The 20397-nt window shown below is 46.4% G+C and overlaps 3 protein-coding genes across 5 annotated transcripts in view; 1 reads left to right on the top strand and 2 right to left on the bottom strand.

The window, feature by feature from the left end:
* The window catches only part of LOC126047756 (coiled-coil domain-containing protein 134-like), a 44954-nt gene extending 43528 nt beyond the window's left edge, over positions 1-1426 (bottom strand). The window contains exons 1-2 of the mRNA XM_049821830.1: positions 1307-1426; positions 1071-1194 (exon numbers count right to left, since the gene is read on the bottom strand). Of these exons, the coding sequence (XP_049677787.1) occupies positions 1071-1194; positions 1307-1426 (244 nt within the window). The remainder of the gene's footprint in view (positions 1-1070; positions 1195-1306) is intronic.
* Positions 1427-1515: 89 nt separating this feature from the next.
* On the top strand, positions 1516-5482 carry SNU13 (small nuclear ribonucleoprotein 13). 2 transcript variants are annotated; one of them, XM_049821856.1, is made up of 4 exons: positions 1516-1707; positions 2421-2541; positions 3523-3791; positions 4782-5482. In XM_049821856.1, exons 1-3 carry the CDS (start codon positions 1705-1707, stop codon positions 3783-3785), a joined length of 387 nt encoding a protein of 128 aa, XP_049677813.1. In that variant the 5' UTR covers positions 1516-1704; the 3' UTR covers positions 3786-3791; positions 4782-5482. The 2 variants fall into 2 exon arrangements, with proteins under 2 accessions (XP_049677813.1, XP_049677812.1); XM_049821855.1 differs by having other exon boundaries at positions 3523-5482.
* A 1020-nt stretch (positions 5483-6502) lies between these two features.
* Positions 6503-20156, bottom strand: XRCC6 (X-ray repair cross complementing 6). 2 transcript variants are annotated; one of them, XM_049821854.1, is made up of 12 exons: positions 19968-20156; positions 19732-19841; positions 19105-19243; positions 16939-17193; positions 15899-16082; positions 14366-14552; positions 12975-13143; positions 11091-11252; positions 10045-10174; positions 9224-9324; positions 8164-8277; positions 6503-7368 (listed from the first exon to the last, which is right to left on the bottom strand). In XM_049821854.1, exons 1-12 carry the CDS (start codon positions 20050-20052, stop codon positions 7172-7174), a joined length of 1833 nt encoding a protein of 610 aa, XP_049677811.1. In that variant the 5' UTR covers positions 20053-20156; the 3' UTR covers positions 6503-7171. The 2 variants fall into 2 exon arrangements, 1 of the variants encoding a protein (XP_049677811.1); XR_007508709.1 differs by having other exon boundaries at positions 7235-7368; positions 9211-9324.
* Between the last annotated feature and the right edge of the window lie 241 nt (positions 20157-20397).

Below are 20397 nucleotides of genomic sequence, written 5' to 3'. Positions count from 1 at the left end.
ACTCTCTCCACATCTGTATAGGATCATGTGCGCAGACGGCAGTCAATAAAAATTTGTGCAACAGAGAGAACTAAACCTGCACAAAGTTCCATTTCTAACAAAGCTGCTTCCAAAACATGCACAATGCAGTTTGTGCTGGGAAATCAACTGGGAAAATGCTGCTTGAATTATTCAGTGCGTCAAGGCAGGGAAAGGGGCTTGTAAGTGACTTTCCCCCAAAGAACAAGAATTATCTGTGATGTGCAAATGAGATCATGGAATTAAAGGAATCCAGTATATTTGCTCTTTGAAGGCACTCGCATTCATACCCTCCACCTTTCTCTTCCTGCCTTGCTGTTCCCTCATTTAGACCCTTATTTCTTCTCCATCAAGATTTTAGATGACGTTCCAGAGACCCTTCCCACGGCAAACAGCAAACCAGTAAGAGATGCTCAAGATCACCAAGGCCGTTATTCCAGCGTCCTGCGGAACACTCTCCTGCTGGGAGGCTGACCCACCAGTAAGCAGCGGGTACTACAGTCCTATGCCTACAAGGATTTCTACACATGTAAAGCAACGGTGTGAAAAAAATGCTATGTATTTTGCACCTTTGGTCCTAAATCCTGCAGTGCCTTCTCAAGGTCACGCTTCCATTTCTGCGTGAGTCTCTCTGTAAGGCCACGGCCCAGCCAGAGCACAAAGCACTGAGGCAGGCGAGCAGAAGGGGGGCTGTTCAGGGGAGGGTCGTACGCCAGCGCTCCCTGTTCTCCAGAGAGGCTTTACAGATATGCCGAGACGCTCTGGGAGACTGCAAGAGCTTTCAGAACGTGCCGGTCCCGCTCCTTGGGGGATAAGGAGATTAATTAACCGATTCCTAATCAAATGTCAGGCAGTTCTCCGCAGGGAGTGAAACCACACCTAGCGCAGAACGCTGCAAGTACGGCGTGAGGCACCTCGGTGTTCTTTCGCTGGCTTTTTTGTTGTTGTTGTTTTTGGCTTCCCAGGCAGAGAAGCTGCACGGGTGCACTCCGCCGGGGAGAAGGACCCGTCCTCCCCCCCGCGGCCGCACCGGGCCGCGGCAGGGCTCTTACCGGAGAGAGCCGCCACCAAAGGCGCGCACAGCCTCTCCTCGGCCGCCAGCAGCTGCACGGCGGGCCCCGCCGGCCGGGCCAGGGCGTCGCGGAGCCGGGCGAGGACGTGCCTCCTGCGCACCAGCTGCGGGGCGGACAGAGGGACAAAGAACCCGTCAGCGCCCCGCGCCGGGACCAGGGCGGGGGTCTGGGGGGACCGCCGCGGGGCCCGGCCCTCCCCGGCTGGCGCTGCCCACCGAGGCGCCGCCGTCGCCCAGGGTCTCCACAGCGCAGGCGAGGCAGAGCGGCGGGCGGAGCGGCAGGGCCCAGCGCGGCCCATGCCCGCCGCCGGGCACCGCGCAGCCCGCCGCCGGCATCGCCCGCCCCGTCCTGCGCATGCGCGGGGCCGCCACAGCCTAGGGGGCGGGGCGGTGGCTCCTCGTGCTCCCTCCGTGCACACGTCACGCTCTGCGCAGCAGCCCCGGGGAAGCGGCTGCGCGCTGATACTCCCCGCCGGGGCGGGCCCAGAGCCGGGCCCCGCCCCCTGACTTCCGGCGGCGGCGGCGGCGCGGCGCGCAGCAGCGCTCTCGCCTCCTCCCTCCCCTTGAAGGCGATCGGGCCGGGAGCGGCGACCGGGCCGGGCCAGGCCGCGGCCATGGTGAGCGGGGCTGGCCGCCGCTTCCTGCTCCTCGGGGCGCGCAGGGGGGGCCCTGGGGCGGAGGGACGCTGCCCTGCCCTGCCCGGCCTAGGCTGCGGGGGAAGCACGTGGAGGCCGGGCGCCGCGGCCGAGTCGCGGAGCTGGGGGGGGGGGGATGCCCGGGGTTGGGGGGGGTTGGGGGGGTCCGGCGGTCCTGGGGGCACCTAACGGCGGGGGGACTCGGCGGCCCGGCCCCGCAGCGGGGAGCGGGAGCACGTGCTGGCAGCGCTGCCGTTCGGCCGGCGCCGGTCGTTAACGCCGGTCGTGACCTCGTCGGTGTTCCGCTACGCCATTGCCGTTAACAGCCGAGAAGCCACTCGTGATTCGCAGAAGAGGAGCTGGCGGGGATTGCCGTACCGTTCCTGCCTGAACGCGGAAACGCTTCCTTTGGCGGAGAGTCCCTGCAGCGAGCGCCCGGCCCGCTCGCTGCTGCTAGTTTGTAGGGCGTTAATTGGCCATCTGCGCGAGCAGAGGTGCTCTTGACTTCGAAGAACGCGAGAGAATCCCTCTTCAGAAATGAAATGCAGTGGGATTTCTAGGAGACGTGCAGAGCAGAAGAGAATAGCGATGTGATTGCAGTTGTCAGTATGTGTGGTGATGCCGGCGTGATGCTGCTCAGAACAAAGCCCGCTTTGCTCCTGTTGTAATGCTCTTTACTTTTTTCCGCTCTCTAGAGCGAGGCAGAAGTGAATCCCAAAGCTTACCCCCTGGCTGACGCGCAGCTCACCAAAACGCTACTCGATCTCGTGCAGCAGTCCTGCAATTATAAGCAGCTACGCAAGGGAGCCAACGAAGGTGAGACCTGTGCGTTGCAAAGTGTCCTAGAAATCATAGCGAGGGTTTTGTGAGAAGCTGTGGCTAGAGGGTGTCTTTTTTCTCTAGCTGTGGGCCGCTAACTTTTTATAGATCTAGCTATTGCAAGTGTCTCCTTCCTCCTTCTAGCCTTCTTAAGCAATATTCAGGGACAGAACTAAGCCGTAATCTTTTCAACACATATATGCAGTTCTGGTGGATGCCCAAGCTGTGCTCCTGGTGCGTGTCCTATTATCACATGTGCTTTAGTGGTGTGGCACTGGGATTACCAGATGCCTAGCCAGTTCAGAATCATTAAAAGATTTGGGTCTGAGGGTACCTCTAGTGCAGCCCACTCTGCAGTTGGATCAGGTTGCTCAGGGCTTTGCCTAGTCAAGCTTTTAAAAAACCAAAACAATCCCTAAGGATAAAAACTGGATAGGGTCCAGTTCCCATGGCTTAAACCCATCTCATAATGGGGGGGGTGGGATATAAAATACCAGCACATCCCCAGAATCTCACTGAGGCAACAGTCAGAGTCTGCAACCTGTCCTTCCCATGCACTCACAAGGATGGTCTGGCTCCATCTTCTCTGCCATCCCCTTGAAGCAGTACAAGGCAGCAGCCACACAGCTCCCCTCCCACCTCGGCCCTCTCTTCTCCAGGCTAAACCAACCCAGCTGCCCCAGCCTCCTCTCATCCATGGTGCACCCCAGCCCCTGCCCAGCAGCAGCCCTGGGCTGGCCTCGCTCCCCAGGGAATCTCTCCACTGTGCTCGAGGGCAGCGCTGGGCACAGTACTCCAGGTGCAGCCCTCTGAATAATACCCTCCCTGCCCCTATAGCTGCCATTTTCCTTTGGCCTCCCCTCATGCTACCACTAGATCTCCTTCTTGCTCATGCCAATTTCAGCATCTCCTAAAGGTGTTTTTCATTAGATGGGCTGTCCAGAAGGACCTAGACTTACTCTTCAGTTTCTCTTACAGCCACCAAAACACTGAACCGAGGGATAGCGGAGTTCATTGTGATGGCAGCAGACGCGGAGCCCTTGGAGATCATCCTGCACCTCCCTCTTCTCTGTGAAGACAAGAATGTACCTTACGTGTTTGTGCGCTCCAAGCAAGCCCTGGGCCGGGCCTGTGGTGTTTCCCGGCCTGTCATCGCCTGCTCCATCACCATCAAGGAGGGGTCACAGCTAAAGCCTCAGATCCAGTCTGTCCAGCAAGCTATAGAAAGACTGTTGGTCTAAATGCCTGTGAGTTTAAGTCTACGTGGAATAGGAAAGCTGAAGGCAGGGGGAGTTAATGTCCAGCTTCAGTTGAGATTATAGTTTTGATGTCAGTGTTCCATTTCAAAGCACCACATTTTTGTTTAATAATGGCTTAATTCTTAGTGTTTCTGCCTCTCCTCCCCCCTCTTTTCTATTATTCCACTCCAACACATTCATTCTCATTGTATTACTTCTTGAAAAGTGATTGTACAACTGTATTTCCTGTTTGATATTTAAAAGAGAGGAAAAAAAAATCCCATCCCCCCCCCCGCCCCCCCCATCTCCATGTTTGCCTGCTCAGGGCTTTTTTTTAACCCACCCAGGGGCTTCCTCTGTGTTGGAGTATTTTGGTGACACTTCAGCCTCTAACAGGCATAAGTAACTCTGTGTGTTCCTGAATGGTTTAGTCTACTGAGGATAAAGCATGTTGGTTCCCCGCACAGCATGTGCATGCAGACTGCTGGAGTTGTTGCTTTAAGTGATGGAGCAGCATAGACCACATATAGGGCAGGCAGCAGCTACCGTGTAGCAGCGGACAGAACCAAGATCAGTACTCACAGCACAACCTTTTTTCTTGAAACCAGACAAGGGACTTCCATAAGAGGTGTACAGGGAGCAGAAATCTTATGGCAGTGCACAAGGGCAAATCTCTTATCTCGCTTATTTTTAAATACTGACTTTTTAAGAAAAATAAAATTGCTGACAAAGCTAAACATAATTGTCATTCCCTCGGGGAAAGCATTTGCAACTAATAGAAGTGTTCCTGCTTGTAAAGCTAGACTGCTCAGAGATTGCCTAAAGGCTATTGCAGTGCAGTAGTTCATACTCTTCAAGTTTTCTTTGTGTGGACTGTACCAATGAGCTTGGGCTACCTAGGGAATTTAAGTGCAAAACACTTGGTAGAGAGCAGCCTGCTGTGGCTTACAAGTACCCTACATCTGGCTGATAACTATAAAAAGTATCTCATGCTTTTAGGGAAGCTACTGTACTGTAGTCACCTGACTGAAGATGAGTGCTATAAGTCATGGCCAAGACAAGAGACCAAGTACTTTTTCAGGTAAATCAACCTGTGTCTCAAGAATGCTAGATGATCACGTGCTCTGGAAAAGTGTGAAGCACCACCAGCATTCTGAATTAGTGGTGGGTTTATGGAGCTAGCTTTAGTTAAATGCATATTGTATAATAAATCCAGTTACTGCTCTGAGCAGAGTCTAAGCCTTTGTGTTGGAATGGGTCATATCAAACCTGTCTTCTACTGCAGGATGCCAAAGCAAAGCTAGTGTGCAAAGACCCAACAGGTACAATAGCAGAAGGGAAAATAAATTCTCCTGTAATGTTTCCACAGAGGCATTAACTTCATACCTTTAGTAAGTACATCCCCAAGCAGATGAAATCAGTTCATGAAAGACTGAAGACAAATCGTGTCTATTTTTGTAAATGGCTGATAACAGTAATATTCTTGCTGAGGTGAGCTTAATACAAAGATTTTGTAGAGTCCTTTCACTTCTATGAGGTTTAGAAAGGTTGCTGTTCCCTTCTGCTGATGCTGTCTGTTGAGGTACTTGCGTTTAAAACCACAGTTTGCAAAGGATTTGTGCTATTGTACCATGCCAGGACAGCTAATGTAAGACAAAGCACATAAGGAGCAGAAATAAAGGATTCTTGAGCAAGCAAAACTGTCTAATTTTCTGCTCTGAAGCCTTCTATCACCACCCCTTTTAAACTTCCACTTAATGCAATAGCCTGCTATTAAAAAAAAAGCCAAAAGGAAGATCTAATAACCTAGAACAAACATGCCATGATCATCCAAAGCGTGGAACATATTGTGCCTGGGGGTTAGCAAGCCAAGAGAGAAGTTAACAAGGGCATTTGGGGAATGGAAAATTCACAGAATGAAGGACAAGATTGTATCACTGTTTTATTGTGTTCAGTTTGAATCTTGCCAAGAGAAGTGTTTGCAGTAACTTCTTTCTTTGCTGAAGGGCAAAATAAATTGATTGCATAGACAAATATTCATTAAAAGTCACTATAATGCAGGCTGATTGAAAGTATCCTAGACTATGTAGCTTCGATACTGCAGAGCTCAACATAGCTGCTCTTTCGAGAGGAGCTGTGGAGGTGGAAGCAAGCAGCCTGCTGGCACAGCTAGGGTGGTCACAGCTGGCTCCAATATATGTGCCACACGACAGCAGTGCCACAACCTTAATGTATGACTTAATTCTTCAATAAGTTGCCTAATAGTTTGCGTGCCAAACACAGGAATCCCTGAATGCTAAAACCACCACACAGACCAAAATGGACACCTCATGTATCCTACGTTTGCCCCCTGTAGAAAGTTACAGTTTAGCTAAACAATTAGTAGTTTCCTAGAGCAAGGGCAATGACTATTAGTTTTAGTCATCTTGCACTGCAAGACAGGTGGGGTATGCCAGGGGTGGAAGCTTAAGAACCAAAACACAGCCCAAGATGCAGTCTCTGTAAGTGTGATTAAAAAAAATAAAAATACTGGACATAACAAGGGCTACTCTCCACAACTTGCTATTTTTCTGTTTCTAAAGCACAGATTTGAGTACAGAAGCCTGCACAATAGTCTGACTCATACTTGCTACAGAGGTGGAAAAGCTCTATGCCATTGCAGTAATTTAACTGGAGTAAGTGCTTGCAGCCTTCCAGGGAACATGACTTCTTCCCCCCCCCCGCCTCCTTTTTTAAACCAGCTTTTGCTATTACCATTTAAAAATGGAAAACCTGGCTGTGCAGCTTTGTGAAGTGCTGGCTTTTTGCCCAAAGGTTTGGCTACTGCTTCCCAGTCATGATTTTCTCCTTCATGATCTGCTGGTTAACGTTTATAACGCCAATGGTGGCAAAGAACCCAATTTGATCACAAGTACTGATACTGACTGGCTGTTTTGGAGAGCAGGAGAGTAATACACCACATTTATACCCTCTGTTAGCACACAGACTTGACCTGCTGCTTGGATTCACATGGTGCCATTAACACAGATCGTTCTGTTTTCTTACATTGAAGTGAGTTTTGCTGTCTTTTATGATGCAAAGACGGTACAGCCAGTGTTGCAAAATAAGAAGTCCAAAATAACTTTTATTAAGAAACCAGGAAGGCACAACTGTGTTCACTTGCAGTGGGTGACCTGAGTTAGCAGGGAATTTCATTCTGCCTTTGGCTACTGTGAACAGAATCCAACTTAGCAGAGATGTTTCACAACTAAGAGTAAAAAGTTTCTCCACTGCTAGATGCAGCAACATTTAGCCACCTTCTCCACAGCAAGATTAAACAGACACAGCATCTGCATAAGACAACTAAAATTTTAAGCAGATGGAAGTCAGCCAGGGCCTTTCACTCCTGCTTAGTGCTCAGTGAAGTATTCAGTTAACACATCCATGAGCTCCTGCTTTTTTCCTCCACCCTTCAGCCCATAAAGCCGGCATGCGTCCTTCAGAACAGGTACAGTGAGCTTGCCTAGAGTGCCCTTCTGCACATGACTCCGCAGCTCATCTTTTGAGAGTTCTACCTTGGGCCTCTTCTCAGTTTGACTATCAGAAGCTAGAAAGATAAATTTTAGATCACCAAGATTTTAAACAATTTCTTAATAGAAAGACATCAATGTTTCTTAGACATACGACAGTTGGTGGCCATTAGCACATGGTACTTAAACAGCTACCTACACACTCACAGACCTAGTTTACATGTTTTGTTTTAAGAAGCAGGTATCACTCACCACATAAGCCATGTAGTATTTCATTGATAGGAGTGATCTCAAGCTCAAGTATGAAACTTTGTGTTCGGATGGAAAGACCACCCCCAAATGAAACTTTTAAGGGATTCTCATCAAGACAGCAGAATGCAATGATTCCACAGGGAGCTCAACTGACACGCCCACTTTATGCAGTTTCATAGGCTCCCAAACTACACAAGTACTTCAGCATTACTTAGACATTTAGCCCTAAAGATGCTCATCTTGGACTTGCCAAACAGCCCATGCATAAAAGTCTGCTTCCTCACCAACACCAACTGAAAGCATGAACAATTTTACTACTCTGTCATAAAAAACAAAATTATTTAAAAAAAAAACCCAACAACTATATTTTACAATCATTTACCCACATCGCTTCCTATACTTCACTATGCAGTTTCTCATTCCAGCAGCTCTCCAACTGGATACCACAATATCCTCTACTTCCTAAGAATCACCACTGGATATAAATCCCCTTTGTTGTGGAGATGAGTAAAGAGAGTTCTTGCACAAGCAGCTTCTTTAAACTATGAGACAAACTGAAAACACAAACTTCTAAAGAGAATACAGACACCATGTTGTGTGTCTGCATCATCATTACTTACCTTGTTTTTGCTTTACAGCTTTCCCATCTGGATTGTAGTCAGGGGGATAAACCAGCTGCTTAAACTCCTCCACCAGGCTGCCCACCCTGCGGTTCATCTCTTCAGCCTTTGGCACTAGCAAAAGAGAAAGATGTGCCCTCTCAACAAGAGAGTGATCACGGGGAGGTCTAAACAAGGCCATCACCAGATACAATTGTGCTTCCGTAGTAACCAGCATGCGAGCATCTTGCAAGCATGCAAAATGCAAAGACATATGTTATGGTATTCCCAAATGAGAAATTTACAGCTCTTGGTAATCTTGAGAGTTTGTGTTATACAGATGTAATGGACCTGCACATATCCCTGAACAGGAAATATATACGCAGAACAAAACAGACAAGGTGGAAGTGATGTAGAAGATCGCCTGCCTGCTTGCACTGTTACCCAGGTCTAATCTCAGACATTGAAAATACAACAGGTTACTATCTAAGGTTGCGAATAGTTTGAGGCAGAACAGTTTGTTTCTGTCATGTATTTGTATGGTATCTAGCACAGGGGCCTAGATTATTTGTTAGGTATCACTTCAGAAGAGACAAATAGTCTAACACTATTCCTGGATTACAACATGGTTTTAAAAAAGGAACTTCCCCTCCAGGAGTAGGTTTCTATCCTTTGACAAGATATTCCTCTATAGAAACTTTCACAGCCACAAGGCAGCATCATTGCCTCCTAGCAGAATCATTCTCTGAGTAACTCTGCCCATTTATCAGACTGAAATATTAATTAGACTCTTGAAGAGAGAAATTTCAGAGAAAGCATTTGTCACCATAGAAAAAGGTGATTCAATTTTAATTTTGGAGGGTAAAGTGAAAGATTTTTCCTTTATCTTAAAAGTGACAGCATTAGAAAGTAAGGTGTCAATATTTCAGAATGGACACATCCAGAATGCTACATCTTGGAAGTGCACACAACTGCAATATTTTTTAAAAGACATTTGGATTTGTAGTAGCGTATCTCTGACTTAGAACAAAGTCAAGAGCCCTCTACCCCACCCCCCTTCGCACCCACCAATAATTCTCACTTGTAAGATCCTCAGCTTGTTCTGGTTCCATCATATCCAGTGCCAAAGCCTCCAGATTCCTGAAGTGCTGCTGCAAAACTGGGTTCTCAAAGCTGTCAGCCCTGTCAAGAATCCCCCAAAATGTCAATGCATGCTGCCCAGAAGACAGACAAGACACGTTAAGATCTACCACCAACTTATTTCAAAGTAAAACTTCCCTCCTTCCCACACAACAATCCATCTCAGAGGAACTGCTTTTCCTCTTTTCAATTCACCTGCTGAATCACTATCCTGTCATGCTTCAACCACATTAGAAAGCTGTGGGAGACTTAGAAAGCTGTGCGAGACAAATAGAGACAGTGGCATTCTACTTTAATAACAGTTAATTCTACTTTAATAACAGTTATGTTACTTTCCACATACCTAGGAAAACATGTCCTGTAAAAGCACTTCATAAAATTTATCCTACCTATAATGAAAAAGACCTAACCATTCTCTCTAAAGTGCTCTAATTGAAACGGTCCAGGTCTGATCTGCAATAGATCGGCAGAACCACAATAAAATCTGATACCTCTGCAACAAATGACAACAGCCCAGAGAACAAGAGCAATTCTATTAAGAACTCCAGAACATGCTACATAAAGCATGTGGTGCCTGGGTATTCAGAATGATTAAGAATAAAGTTTAGACAAAGCTACTGCAAAGGGAAGCAATTTGCATCAAAATACATCAAAATCTCACCTCGTGGACACCGCAACTCAACAATGTGTGCAACAGAGCAAGCAACAGGGTTGCGTTTTCTTCCCTATGTCACACCCCGCACACAATTTATCTCCCTGTACCTGTATGTGAACCGAAGTTTTTTAATTATTTCCTTCATTTTGTCCACCTGCTCTCGACTGGCTGGCACCTTTTCTGTAAAATCAACATTCCGTTTGTCATCTGCGTATGGTAGGAAAATGATGTGGAAACCTACATGGAAGAAAGGGAGCAAGAGAACAGTTATACAGAACCACAGCCTCAGAACAATGATTTATGGGAAAGACCAAGATGCTTATTATCTAGGTCTGATGTCTCCAAACTAGCTAGCTATTTTGTTGTAAACAACAGCAATCCGTAATACCTCCTAGTACCTATAGCACGACACTGAATCCCAATCTCAGTGAGTACAAGCAACATCACTGATGGCTTTTTGAAAGAGATTTGAACTAAATGCATAGCTAAGAGCTGGATGCTTGTGACTTGCTTTTTATGCAGGACATCAACTTGTCCACCTTCCCCATCTCTCCCTGGATATGAGCTTGAAAAAGGCTTGTTTGAAAATTAAATTAATGCCCACATGTTATTTCTGAAATGCTTTACTTTGTACACAAGCAGTGTTATTACCCTACTTCACATTCTCCCAGAAGAGGATTTTCTAGTTAAAGAGGTGAGAAAATGCAAAAGAGCAAGAGTCTGCCTTTGCTCCCTCATCATTCTGCACTCAGCTGATAAGGTGTGAGGCTCAATATGCATGATTATTTAATTAACGCTTTAAAATGTATCCGAGCAGACAATAAAATTCAGGGAAGGACATTCTGTCTAGTCAGCAAACAGAAAAAAGAGCTTTTAATTTTTAGGTCAGTTACTTGAGACTGCTAAAAAGAGGTAGGAGGCAGGGATAATACTGTAGCTGTGTGATACCTGAGCAAGCACTGATGCAACTGGGGTTTTAAAAATAGATTCAACATCAGATGCTTACAATGACAAAACTGAAGAAAAGGGATGTTGGAAAGCACTCTCCTCAGTTTTAAGGGGAGCAGCACTAAGAACATTTTCATGCAATACAGGAGGCTATTATGCTGACTACACCTGATCGTGCAGGGAAAGGCAGCATCTCTTCCCATACCTGGAGGGGCTATCTGCACTTTCTCCTCATCCACCTCTTCCTCCTGGGGAACCAGGGCCACAAAGCGAGGGGGAGTGTTCCGGCGGGCGGTGTATCTGCACAGTGCCATCACCTGCTTCTCCAAGCATTTCATCAGTAAGGCATTAAATAGCGTTGTACTCCCTGCAAAGACAAGACAGTATTGGTCAAATTGACAGCTTTGCTCCTTTGTTCAGGAACGTACCTCTAGATATTACAGTTTCAGAACCTGTGACTTCTTTTGAGTTGCTTGTAATATTCCAGAGGTAAAAAGCAACTTTTGGAAGGGGCAGCCCTCAAAAATAACAATGTTAGTGTCTCTCCTGACCAGAGCAGCAGGAGTTCTGGTGAGAGAAATGATATCACTAACATCCGAGCAATGAAATACAGTTGAAAATTGGAAACAAGTACCTACAAAGCCTCCTCCTGTTCTGGCGGCACATCATAGTAGCAGCACATCATAGGAACTTTTGCAGAACATACTAAGAATTCAGCTTGCAATGTTCCTCTCGAGGCACACGTTTGCTTTGTATTTTACTAGATTCAGTGGTCAGGAACAGACTGACATACAAGTAAGGTGTTTGATTCAAGAAACTGCTAAGCTGGAGAAGGTACTGTAAAGGTTCTTCTTTAGTCAGACACGGCAAAGCACCTGATCATAACTTCAGCCCTCTTTATCCACTGGTAGATTTAGGAGCTGGAGTTTTTTGTTCACTATTGCAGCTTGGGATGGATTAATACTGTATTTCTAGATAAGCAGACTTACATATATACATAAAAAGGGGAGAAAAAGCTTCCTCTCCTCTCTTTACAAGCCCGTAAAGTGCTGTTAATTCAACCTTACTTCCCAAGTGTTTCCACTCCTAGCTGATATAGACTTTGTCATGGTTTAACCCCAGCCAGCAACTAAGCACCACGCAGCCGCTCATTCACTCCCCCTCCACCCCCCCCACTGGGACAGAGGAAAGAATCGGAAGTAGAAAAGTAAAACTCGTGGGTTGAGATAAGAACAGTGTAATAGAACAGAAAGGAAGAAACTAATAATGATAATAATAACAATAATAAAAAGGCAATAATAATAAAAGGATTGGAACATACAAAACAAGTGATGCACAATGCAATTGCTCACTACTCGCCAACTGATGCCCAATTAGTTCCCAACCGGCAATCCTCCCCAAGCTCACTCCCCCCATTTTATATGCTGGGCATGACATCACATGGTATGGAATAGTCCTCTGGCCAGTTTGGGTCAGCTGTCCTGGCTGTGTCCCCTCCCAACTTCTTGTGTCCCTCCAGCCTCCTTGCTGGCTGGGCATCAGAAGCTGAAAAATCCTTGACGTAGTATAAAAACTACTTGGCAACAACTGAAAACACCAGTGTGTTATCAACATTCTTCTCATACTGAATCCAAGGCACAACACTATACCAGCTACTAGAAAGAAAATTAACTCTATCCCAGCTGAAACTAGGAGAGACTTAAAACCGGCAGTTATCTTCACTGGTTTGGGGTTTGGTTTTTGTTTTGTTTGTTTTTCTAACCACCTTTGCCTTCTTGTCAGGTACTAGGATCCTTCACTTTCATGAATGACAAAACCAAATATTTTGGGACTACATCTGCATAGTTTGATTAGCTGCTTGTCACGATGGGTGAAACATTAAGCCCAACTGGCTCTTCTGCTATTAAAGAAAACAAGAATTAACTGCAGCTGACAGGGGCAGTAACAGTTAATTCTATACTTTTTAACATTAGCAAGATTTTAAGTTAGACAAAGATTTTACACTCAGTGATCCCCACTCAAACACACTATGAATCAACTGGTTACCGTAATGCAAGGTGGTGAATCTTCTCTTGCCATCTTTACTTACCACTTACTAAGGACTCCTCAGGATAGATGAACTGGGAGGGCTTGACATGGTGGTGCTGTTTTAGCATTGAAAGTGGTTTGAAGCCAATCAGATACAAGCCCAGAGAATCAAAACGCTTTAATTCCTCTGTTTCCTCTTTCTCCATCACAATCTGGCGGTTTCCATATGTCTAAACCAGGGAAGAACAGATAGTAATGCTGCCAGCATAAAAAAAAATTGCGGGGGAGCAGCGAGGTTAGGAAGAGAGTGCAATTGCTGTTTTCCACTACTGAAGAGAGGGTTATAGACAAGACAGAGTAAACTGTCATCATGAGGGCAGAGTGAAATGGCAAGTCACAGTGCGTGACCACTACCCAAAGGGAAATGCCACCTGGACATTAGCAAAATGCACTTTCCTAGGACAACAGTTAAGCCCTAACACAGATTCACATCTCATCTTTGGAGTTCTTCAGAGCTGACCCAAACAAACGCTGAAGCGACCTGATCTGGTTTTGTGAGTCTTGCTCTCGGCTGGGTTGAACCAGATGTTTTCAGAGGTCCCGTCTGATTCTAAATTTGCTTGAGCAGATGCATGTCAGCTGCATACTGCTGGCAGAAACAGTGACCAAGAAACAATGCTTTTGAAGCATCGCTCAAAAGTCACAAAAACGTATTGTCATCCATCTGCTGAAGTTAGACATCAGGGCTTAATGCTCAGCTTTCTGTTCATCTCCTGTACTTTATTTCAAGAAACTAATGTCCAGTATAAATAAACTTAATATTTAATCTTAAGACAACAACTTTAAGAGCCTTTGGCATGGAACAACACACAAAGTGCTCTTGTGACAATACACCTAGCAACTGCACATCCTGCTTTGAAATAAGGCTGTGCCTGAACAGAATGTGACATTCAATCTACATCAGCCAAACTATCAAGCAAAAAGGCAAAACAAAGAACAAAATAACAAAAAATGAAGGTAATAGACTTATTTTTCTGTTTGGAAAAGAGCTCCGCACCCCACCCCCCACCCCCATTATTCACACTTGTATGTTTAATAAAATGGACAAAAATCTTTTCCTAATGAATCAAAAGATAACACCAGCAGCAATAGCACAAGGCCACATAAGGTCAGGTTCTGACAACCTGCTTCTGCTGTACAGAAAGAAATGACCTGTGTTCCTGAGTGCCCTTCCACCAGTGGCTATGCTTTCCCTTGACAGTCATGCCAGAGAAACAACCCACTCTCACTGTGTGGCTTACAAAGTGACCAGGCTATCCCTAGGGGCATACAGATGTAAATATTTCTGCATCTGATCTTGCAAATGAAATACAAAAACACAGCAAGACAATCAGCATCTCCACCACACACCACAGAGCCAGGAAAAAAGCAGGCACATAACCAATACGTTACCTGAGCCCTTTTTGTGTCACTCGGCAGGAGCAAGCTGCCTGTTTTTCCATTAAACATCCTTGTTTTCGTTTTAACCGGTTCATTAGTTTCCCGATAAAGCTTCACCGGATATGGCTTATGAGCTTTTTGAATGAGGTTGAAAACACCAACAGAAAGTGACAGATCTTTGTTCAGATACAGATTTAACCTGTGTAAAAAAAGCAGATACAGACTTGAGCCTTCCAAAAGATCACTTTTGCAAAAGAAAGTCATCTCCTCAGATAACTTATTTTCTCTGACCTCCTCCTATTCTCCTCCCCCAAAAATCACATGTATCTCTGGAAACATACTATTACTTGAGTCACAATCTCACTTGTATAAAAACACTCTTCCAATGCTGTCACTTCTGGTCATAAAAATGATTTAAACACAAATGCTTTACCATATTTCTTTCACCTGTTTTCACTCTGAAGGGCAGCTATGCTCAAGCAGAGCACAGGACAAGTTCACATTTGGGCACCCCACTTGTGCTTAATGCAATGTGACCTCTGAATTCACACAGCTGTTCACACAAAAGGCAAAATTCCCCCAAAGAACCCCATCAAGACAAATAATACCACGATTTAAGAAAAAAAATAATCCAAGTTAGAGAAAAATTCAGAAGTAAAGGTTTAAAATTGGAGGTAATCTTCAAGTTCTGAGAGCAGAACAGAGAATGTTACTACTTCTCCTCTAAAACCTATCACTGGTACGGGATTCTTCCTCCTCAACTATTAGAAAGCTTAAGGAACATTCCCAGAAGAGGCAAATAAAGCTGAGAGCTGGAGCAAGAATGCCAGTGACAACAGCTCAGGTTGGGATTTTTATTTATTTATTTTTTAAGTACCTTAAAAAAACCACTAGGCTGTGAAGTTCATTCCCTTACTGCTATGAACTCACTCATTAAAAAACCCAACTGTTACAGAGCATGTGATTCCAAAAATACTTTCTCTCTGCTTCATCAAGATCCTTTTAATCTCTCTGTAAGTATCTCTAATCTTTCAGTAGGAGATCAGAAATATCAAGGCTGTGTGAACCCACACCAACTCCCTAGACAGACTGGCCACATATAACTATTTAGTAACAGGCCAAAATACCTACCAGTCACACTGAGATTAAATTTTTCTAAGTTAACATTAGTAAGAAAAGCCTCATTTCAATCAGATTTCACTATAAACTAACCATATTACATGTTACAGATTTTTTGGTAAGTATTTTACTTGGCAATGATGTCATTTTTTGAAAAAGGATCATTTCTGGCCAAGCTCAATACAGGAGATGTCAGAGAGAGCAAAAAAGGAGGCCTAGCTTCCCTCTCCACTCTTCTCATCCATCAAGGACAATATCCTTGAAAGCTACAGAAGAAACACCAATCTTGGACTAAGGAATTAAGATGGAGGAATGCAAGCACTGATGCCTTTATAGACCAATCATTCCAGAAGAGGGAGGTGAGATGCAGTCTAAAAATAACCTCAGGTGTCTCCACTGAATGAAATATCATAACTAGGCACAAACCTGACTAAAGCCCGTTTGTTTGTCTCCTTTGCTCGTACTTTCTTCATGAGATGTTCCAGTTTCCCTGACTCCTCAGGCTGGATCCCAAGGTCCTCATCCTCTGCTGTGTTTATGATATCCCTGTAGAACAAAGAGATATCAAACCCTCCAGGCTTCTTCAAGTGCATCAAATCCAGGATGATACCTAGAAACAAAGAAAGAGATAGGAGGAGGATCACACAAACTGCCTTTTTCTTACATCGGCGTGTTTCTCAGCACTTTCAGATTTCTCTAAGCGAAGAATTTAAGCAAGAATAAGCTCCAGATTGTCATCTGCATCAGATGTGAAAGCTTCCAGGGAAAGAGGCAAAAGACAATCTTCAACTTCAGTCAAAACAACTTGGCACAGAAAATGTTTCCTCCCTAATTAAGAATCTGGACAACTTTGTGTATGAAACAGCTCTGACAAGCTCCTATAAAACATAATCTTAGCTCAGGCATAGAGGGAAGTACTGAGTTCAGAAATTCCCCTTTCCCACTTATAAGGGCTAATGGATTAAGGAAGCCTCACAGCTTCTGGATCCAGCACATCTGCTGAACTCCAAAAACACTGGTGATCTCAGCTACATAGCTGAACTAACAAAGCATTTGCTCTCTAGTCTCTGAGCTCAAGTTGCTGTTCTTCAGCTAATTCAAAATGGAGTCATTAAAGTAATTTTCCTTTTGTGTTAACTTAGTGTTATTGTTTCCTTCCTGGAAAATGGTGGAACAACAAAAAAAGTGGAATTTGTTTTCCACGGCCCTCTCAAGTCCCAATTTATGCTACCAGAGTAGAAAAAGAGATCCTAGAAAATAAGTGTTAGTTGTTGCATACCAGATTGGATAACAGATTTTCTAATTTAGATTAGATACCAAATTTCTCCTTTGGAAAGCTTCAGAAAGATTCCCCAGTTCTGATGATTTTACATTCTTTTTCCGTCACAGACTTGCAATGCAGTCAACAGCTGCTGCGAGGATACATCACTTTTATTCTGCCCGAAACTAAAGGGGAAAATAATGACCTGTGTCTCGCAGATCACCAGCTCTGGTCCTGGCCAGCTTGGCTTTGGCACTGTCATTGGCATGAGGGTCATCCTCATTGGTGAAGAGCATGATCCTTTTGTGGCTCAGTCTGACTCGGACATCGCTGAAGAGATTAGAGCAGGCCCAGAGTGCTTCTCCCAGTGAATAGTCAGCATTGTGGCCAAAGGTCTTACGGAAAAGTACTCGTCCTTCGTCTCCCCTGTACTGGTCCAGCTCTAGAACACGCTTTGCACCTAAGGGGGATCACAGCATTCACACGCATTAGAAATGCTGAAAGAAGTACCATAAACTCTTCTAAATATGCAACAAGGGTCCCTCGCAGCTCATGTTCGAGTAAGGTCCCCTAGCACTTCTGTGGCAGTGCCCTTCCAACACCTGGCTGAGAAAATGGTTCAGCATAGCCTAACATTTGCAACATTGCAAGCCAGTTACCACTTGAAAGCACATACCAGGCCCAAAAGGACACAAAGTGCCCTGGCACCAATGTGGGGCTCTTCCTCTTGAGGGAAGGAAACAGGCTGGGATCAAAGTATCGCAAACCCTCTACACTGAAAGGACAAGTGCTCAGCAGGAAAGGCAACAACTGCACCCACTGCAGAGGCATGGCACACTGCTGGGCCACCAGAGGAAGAAGAGGAGCCTGAAACACATCCTGCATCTCCAGGGAAGGTAGATAATTCCTCCTGCTCTCTTGCCCCTCGTGCCAGATAGACTCAACCTAGAGGTCAGATGCAGCCCGTAGATCACCACATGGAACACAGCAACATCCAGGGCAGGTGTCGATGGCCTTTCCAAAGCTCTGCGGATTACTCCAGCCTAACTATGACTCCTTTTCCCACCTGTCTACAGCAGACTCTGTTTTCTCCCATCACTCTACAAAGGGAGACAAGCTTTCATTTTTCAGCTAGTGCATCCTGCAGAGCTTCTTCCTTTGTCCTTCACTCAAATTCTATAGCACTTTTGAAATCTCATCTAAGAATGTCTTCCCTCTGCCCCATTTACTACTTTATTTTCATCTCCTCAGCTGCCAGAATTAACAGCAAAAGTGTTCATCATTATGTACTACATAATAACTAACTATAGCATTTCTTCCTTCTCCAGAGCACGCTGCTTTTTAGGGGCAGCAAATACACAATTCTCTTCCTTTTTAACAACACCCACCTTCACCTGCACTGTCTTTATCAGCATGGTGAAGCTACTGCCTCTAACACAGGGAAAAGGGCAAGCAGGGAAGGAGGAGGAAAAAGGACGAGCGAGGAGCCTAAGGCTCTTGCTGCCAGAAAAGGGAGAAGAACCTAAGGCAGTCTTTTCAGGTCCCCATTGTAATTCTGAAACTAGGACAAAGCATAGTTGTTTCAGGAGAACCCCATGTGTCACTAAACCTGCACCTCCTCGTTAAGAAAATGAAACCCAACCTCCTCAGAGATAAAGGCTGCTATTAAAAGCTAGTAGACACCCCCCCACCAAGACTCTGTGCTGTCAGAGAATCTGTCACCACCAGCATGCATTCTTTGCAGTCCTCGTACTACCTTTTCCAATTCTGCAACTGGTGCTCAAGCAGATGCTATGTAAGTCTAAGAAATTATAAGAAAATGGAAGAGCTACATTCAAGAACTGCAAAACTTATTATGAAAATAAGAGATGGAACACCCCAAACAGGTCAACGTATCAGACAACCTGTTCTAGCTGACCCTGCTTGAGCAGGAGGGTTGGACAAGGTGACCTCCAGAAATCCCATCCAACCTCACCCATTCTGTGATATTCTCCATCAGCTGGAATCCATGGTGCCTTAGCACATACATGCACTTTTCTGAAGCACAGCAGACACACAATGGGCTTTCAAGAGTTCTGTTGAGGTTTAGCAGACAGCAAGCAAACCACCACATTAAAATAGAAGAAAAGACAGAGGAAAGGGATCTAAACTAACTATAACAGAAAAAGCCAAGCTCCCACTCAGTTTCTAAGCTTTCAGTAAGTTTCTAAATCTATGCCTCCACCACCACCAATGCATCTCAGCAACAGGAACTTTTTTGTTTATCTGATAGCTCTCTGTTTTCAGAGAGACCAGTTACTGACAATGCTACTACACAGATTTCCTTAGTCCATATTTCTACATAACCTTCATATCACTTTACTGTCTTTACCTGGATTATCCAGCTCCTGGAGAACATAGACGTGCTTGAAATCTGCCAAGTTCTTGTTCTTTTCTGTACCATAGAAGACGACACCTAACAGGTCCCTGTCACTACTAATAATTTTGCTGGTATACACATTCCGGATGCACTGAAAAAAAACAAACGCACGCAGGTCAAAATACGATGAAAATCGGTTGTGGTAAGAGTGCAAAAGTTTTGCCTTTGGCAATTAGCAGTTTATACAAGCAGGCTCTAGCAAACAGAAGAACCGTGATGCACGGCTTCAGCTAAATTTCACCAGGAGAGAGAATTTGGGAGCTTGTTTTTCGAGGGACTACTTTGCTGGTACACAGCCTTCCATATTTTTCATTACCGTTCCCTTTCTGCGAGCAAGGCCGAGGAAATAAACATTTATCGACCACACCGCGACGGCGGCGGACCGACCTCATCCTACCGACACTTCCCCCCGCCCAGCGCCGGACGCGGCCCACCAGGCCACAGCCCTTCCCAATCCCGAGCCGCTCCAGTTCCACAGCCACCGCGGACAGCCGGGGGTCAGGCAGAGGGACGAGCCGCGGCGGAGCGGAGCGGAGGACGGGGGTCGGTCCCCGGCGGCGGCCCCCTGGGCAGCCTTACCTGGACGGTCATGTCGAAGGGAGTCACTTCGTCCCCGTCGGACTCGAACATGGCCTTGGAGGCATCCACTAAGAAAATGAGGCTGTCCCGACCCGAGAACCTGTAGTCCGCTACAGAAGCGGGGGGGGGGAGGGGGGGAGGGGAAGGGTTTTAGCAGCGGGCCGCCCCCCGCCCGCTCACCCCATGAGGGCGGCGGGCCCCGGGCTGCCCTCCGTGAGGAGGCGGTGGGCCCTTACCGACCGCCTCGGTCCCCTCCTGCTGCTCGTCCTCGTCCTCCTCCTCCGGCCCCTCGCTCCGGTAGTACGAGACCCACTCCGACATGGCTGCCTGCGCGGCGCGAGCCTCACCGGCAGGGGAGGGACGGCCCGTGCCCCCACCGGCCGCGCGAGCTGGCCCCGCCCGCTCTTACCTGCGCTCAGCGGCCCGCCAACCGCCGCGGCCGCGCGCCACTGACTGCCACTCGCCAGGGGACCCGCCTCCCTTCGTAACTCCGACCAATGGCGAGAGAGGCAGGCGCCGCGCACGGCCCCCCCCGCGGGGATTGGTTGCGGAGGGGAAAGGAAGGCGGGAGCTCTGCCCGCCCTTGCGCGCGGCTCCGGCTCGCGAGCCTCAGCCAATGACAGGAGGGACTTCCCCCCCGCCCACCGCCCCTAGCTCCGCCCCCGC

This window comes from Accipiter gentilis, chromosome 18, assembly GCF_929443795.1.
Source record: "Accipiter gentilis chromosome 18, bAccGen1.1, whole genome shotgun sequence".
Lineage (NCBI taxonomy): Eukaryota > Metazoa > Chordata > Aves > Accipitriformes > Accipitridae > Astur > Astur gentilis.
The sequence above is the reverse complement of the archived record's forward strand: the minus strand, read 5'-3'. Positions and strand labels throughout refer to the sequence as shown.

What these genes read in the sequence shown, in the direction of transcription:
- SNU13 (XM_049821856.1), top strand. An exon ending in ACGCAAGGGAGCCAACGAAG is followed by an intron (nt 2,542 to 3,522) that starts GTGAGACCTGTG and finishes TTTCTCTTACAG; the next exon opens with CCACCAAAACACTGAACCGA.
- XRCC6 (XM_049821854.1), bottom strand. Translation starts at nt 20,052, where the DNA reads ATGTCGGAGTGGGTCTCGTACTACCGGAGCGAGGGGCCGGAGGAGGAG. An exon ending in GGAGGGGACCGAGGCGGTCG is followed by an intron (nt 19,842 to 19,967) that starts GTAAGGGCCCAC and finishes CCGCTTCTGTAG; the next exon opens with CGGACTACAGGTTCTCGGGT. An exon ending in TGAGGAGTCCTTAGTAAGTG is followed by an intron (nt 11,253 to 12,974) that starts GTAAGTAAAGAT and finishes TTGTCTTTGCAG; the next exon opens with GGAGTACAACGCTATTTAAT.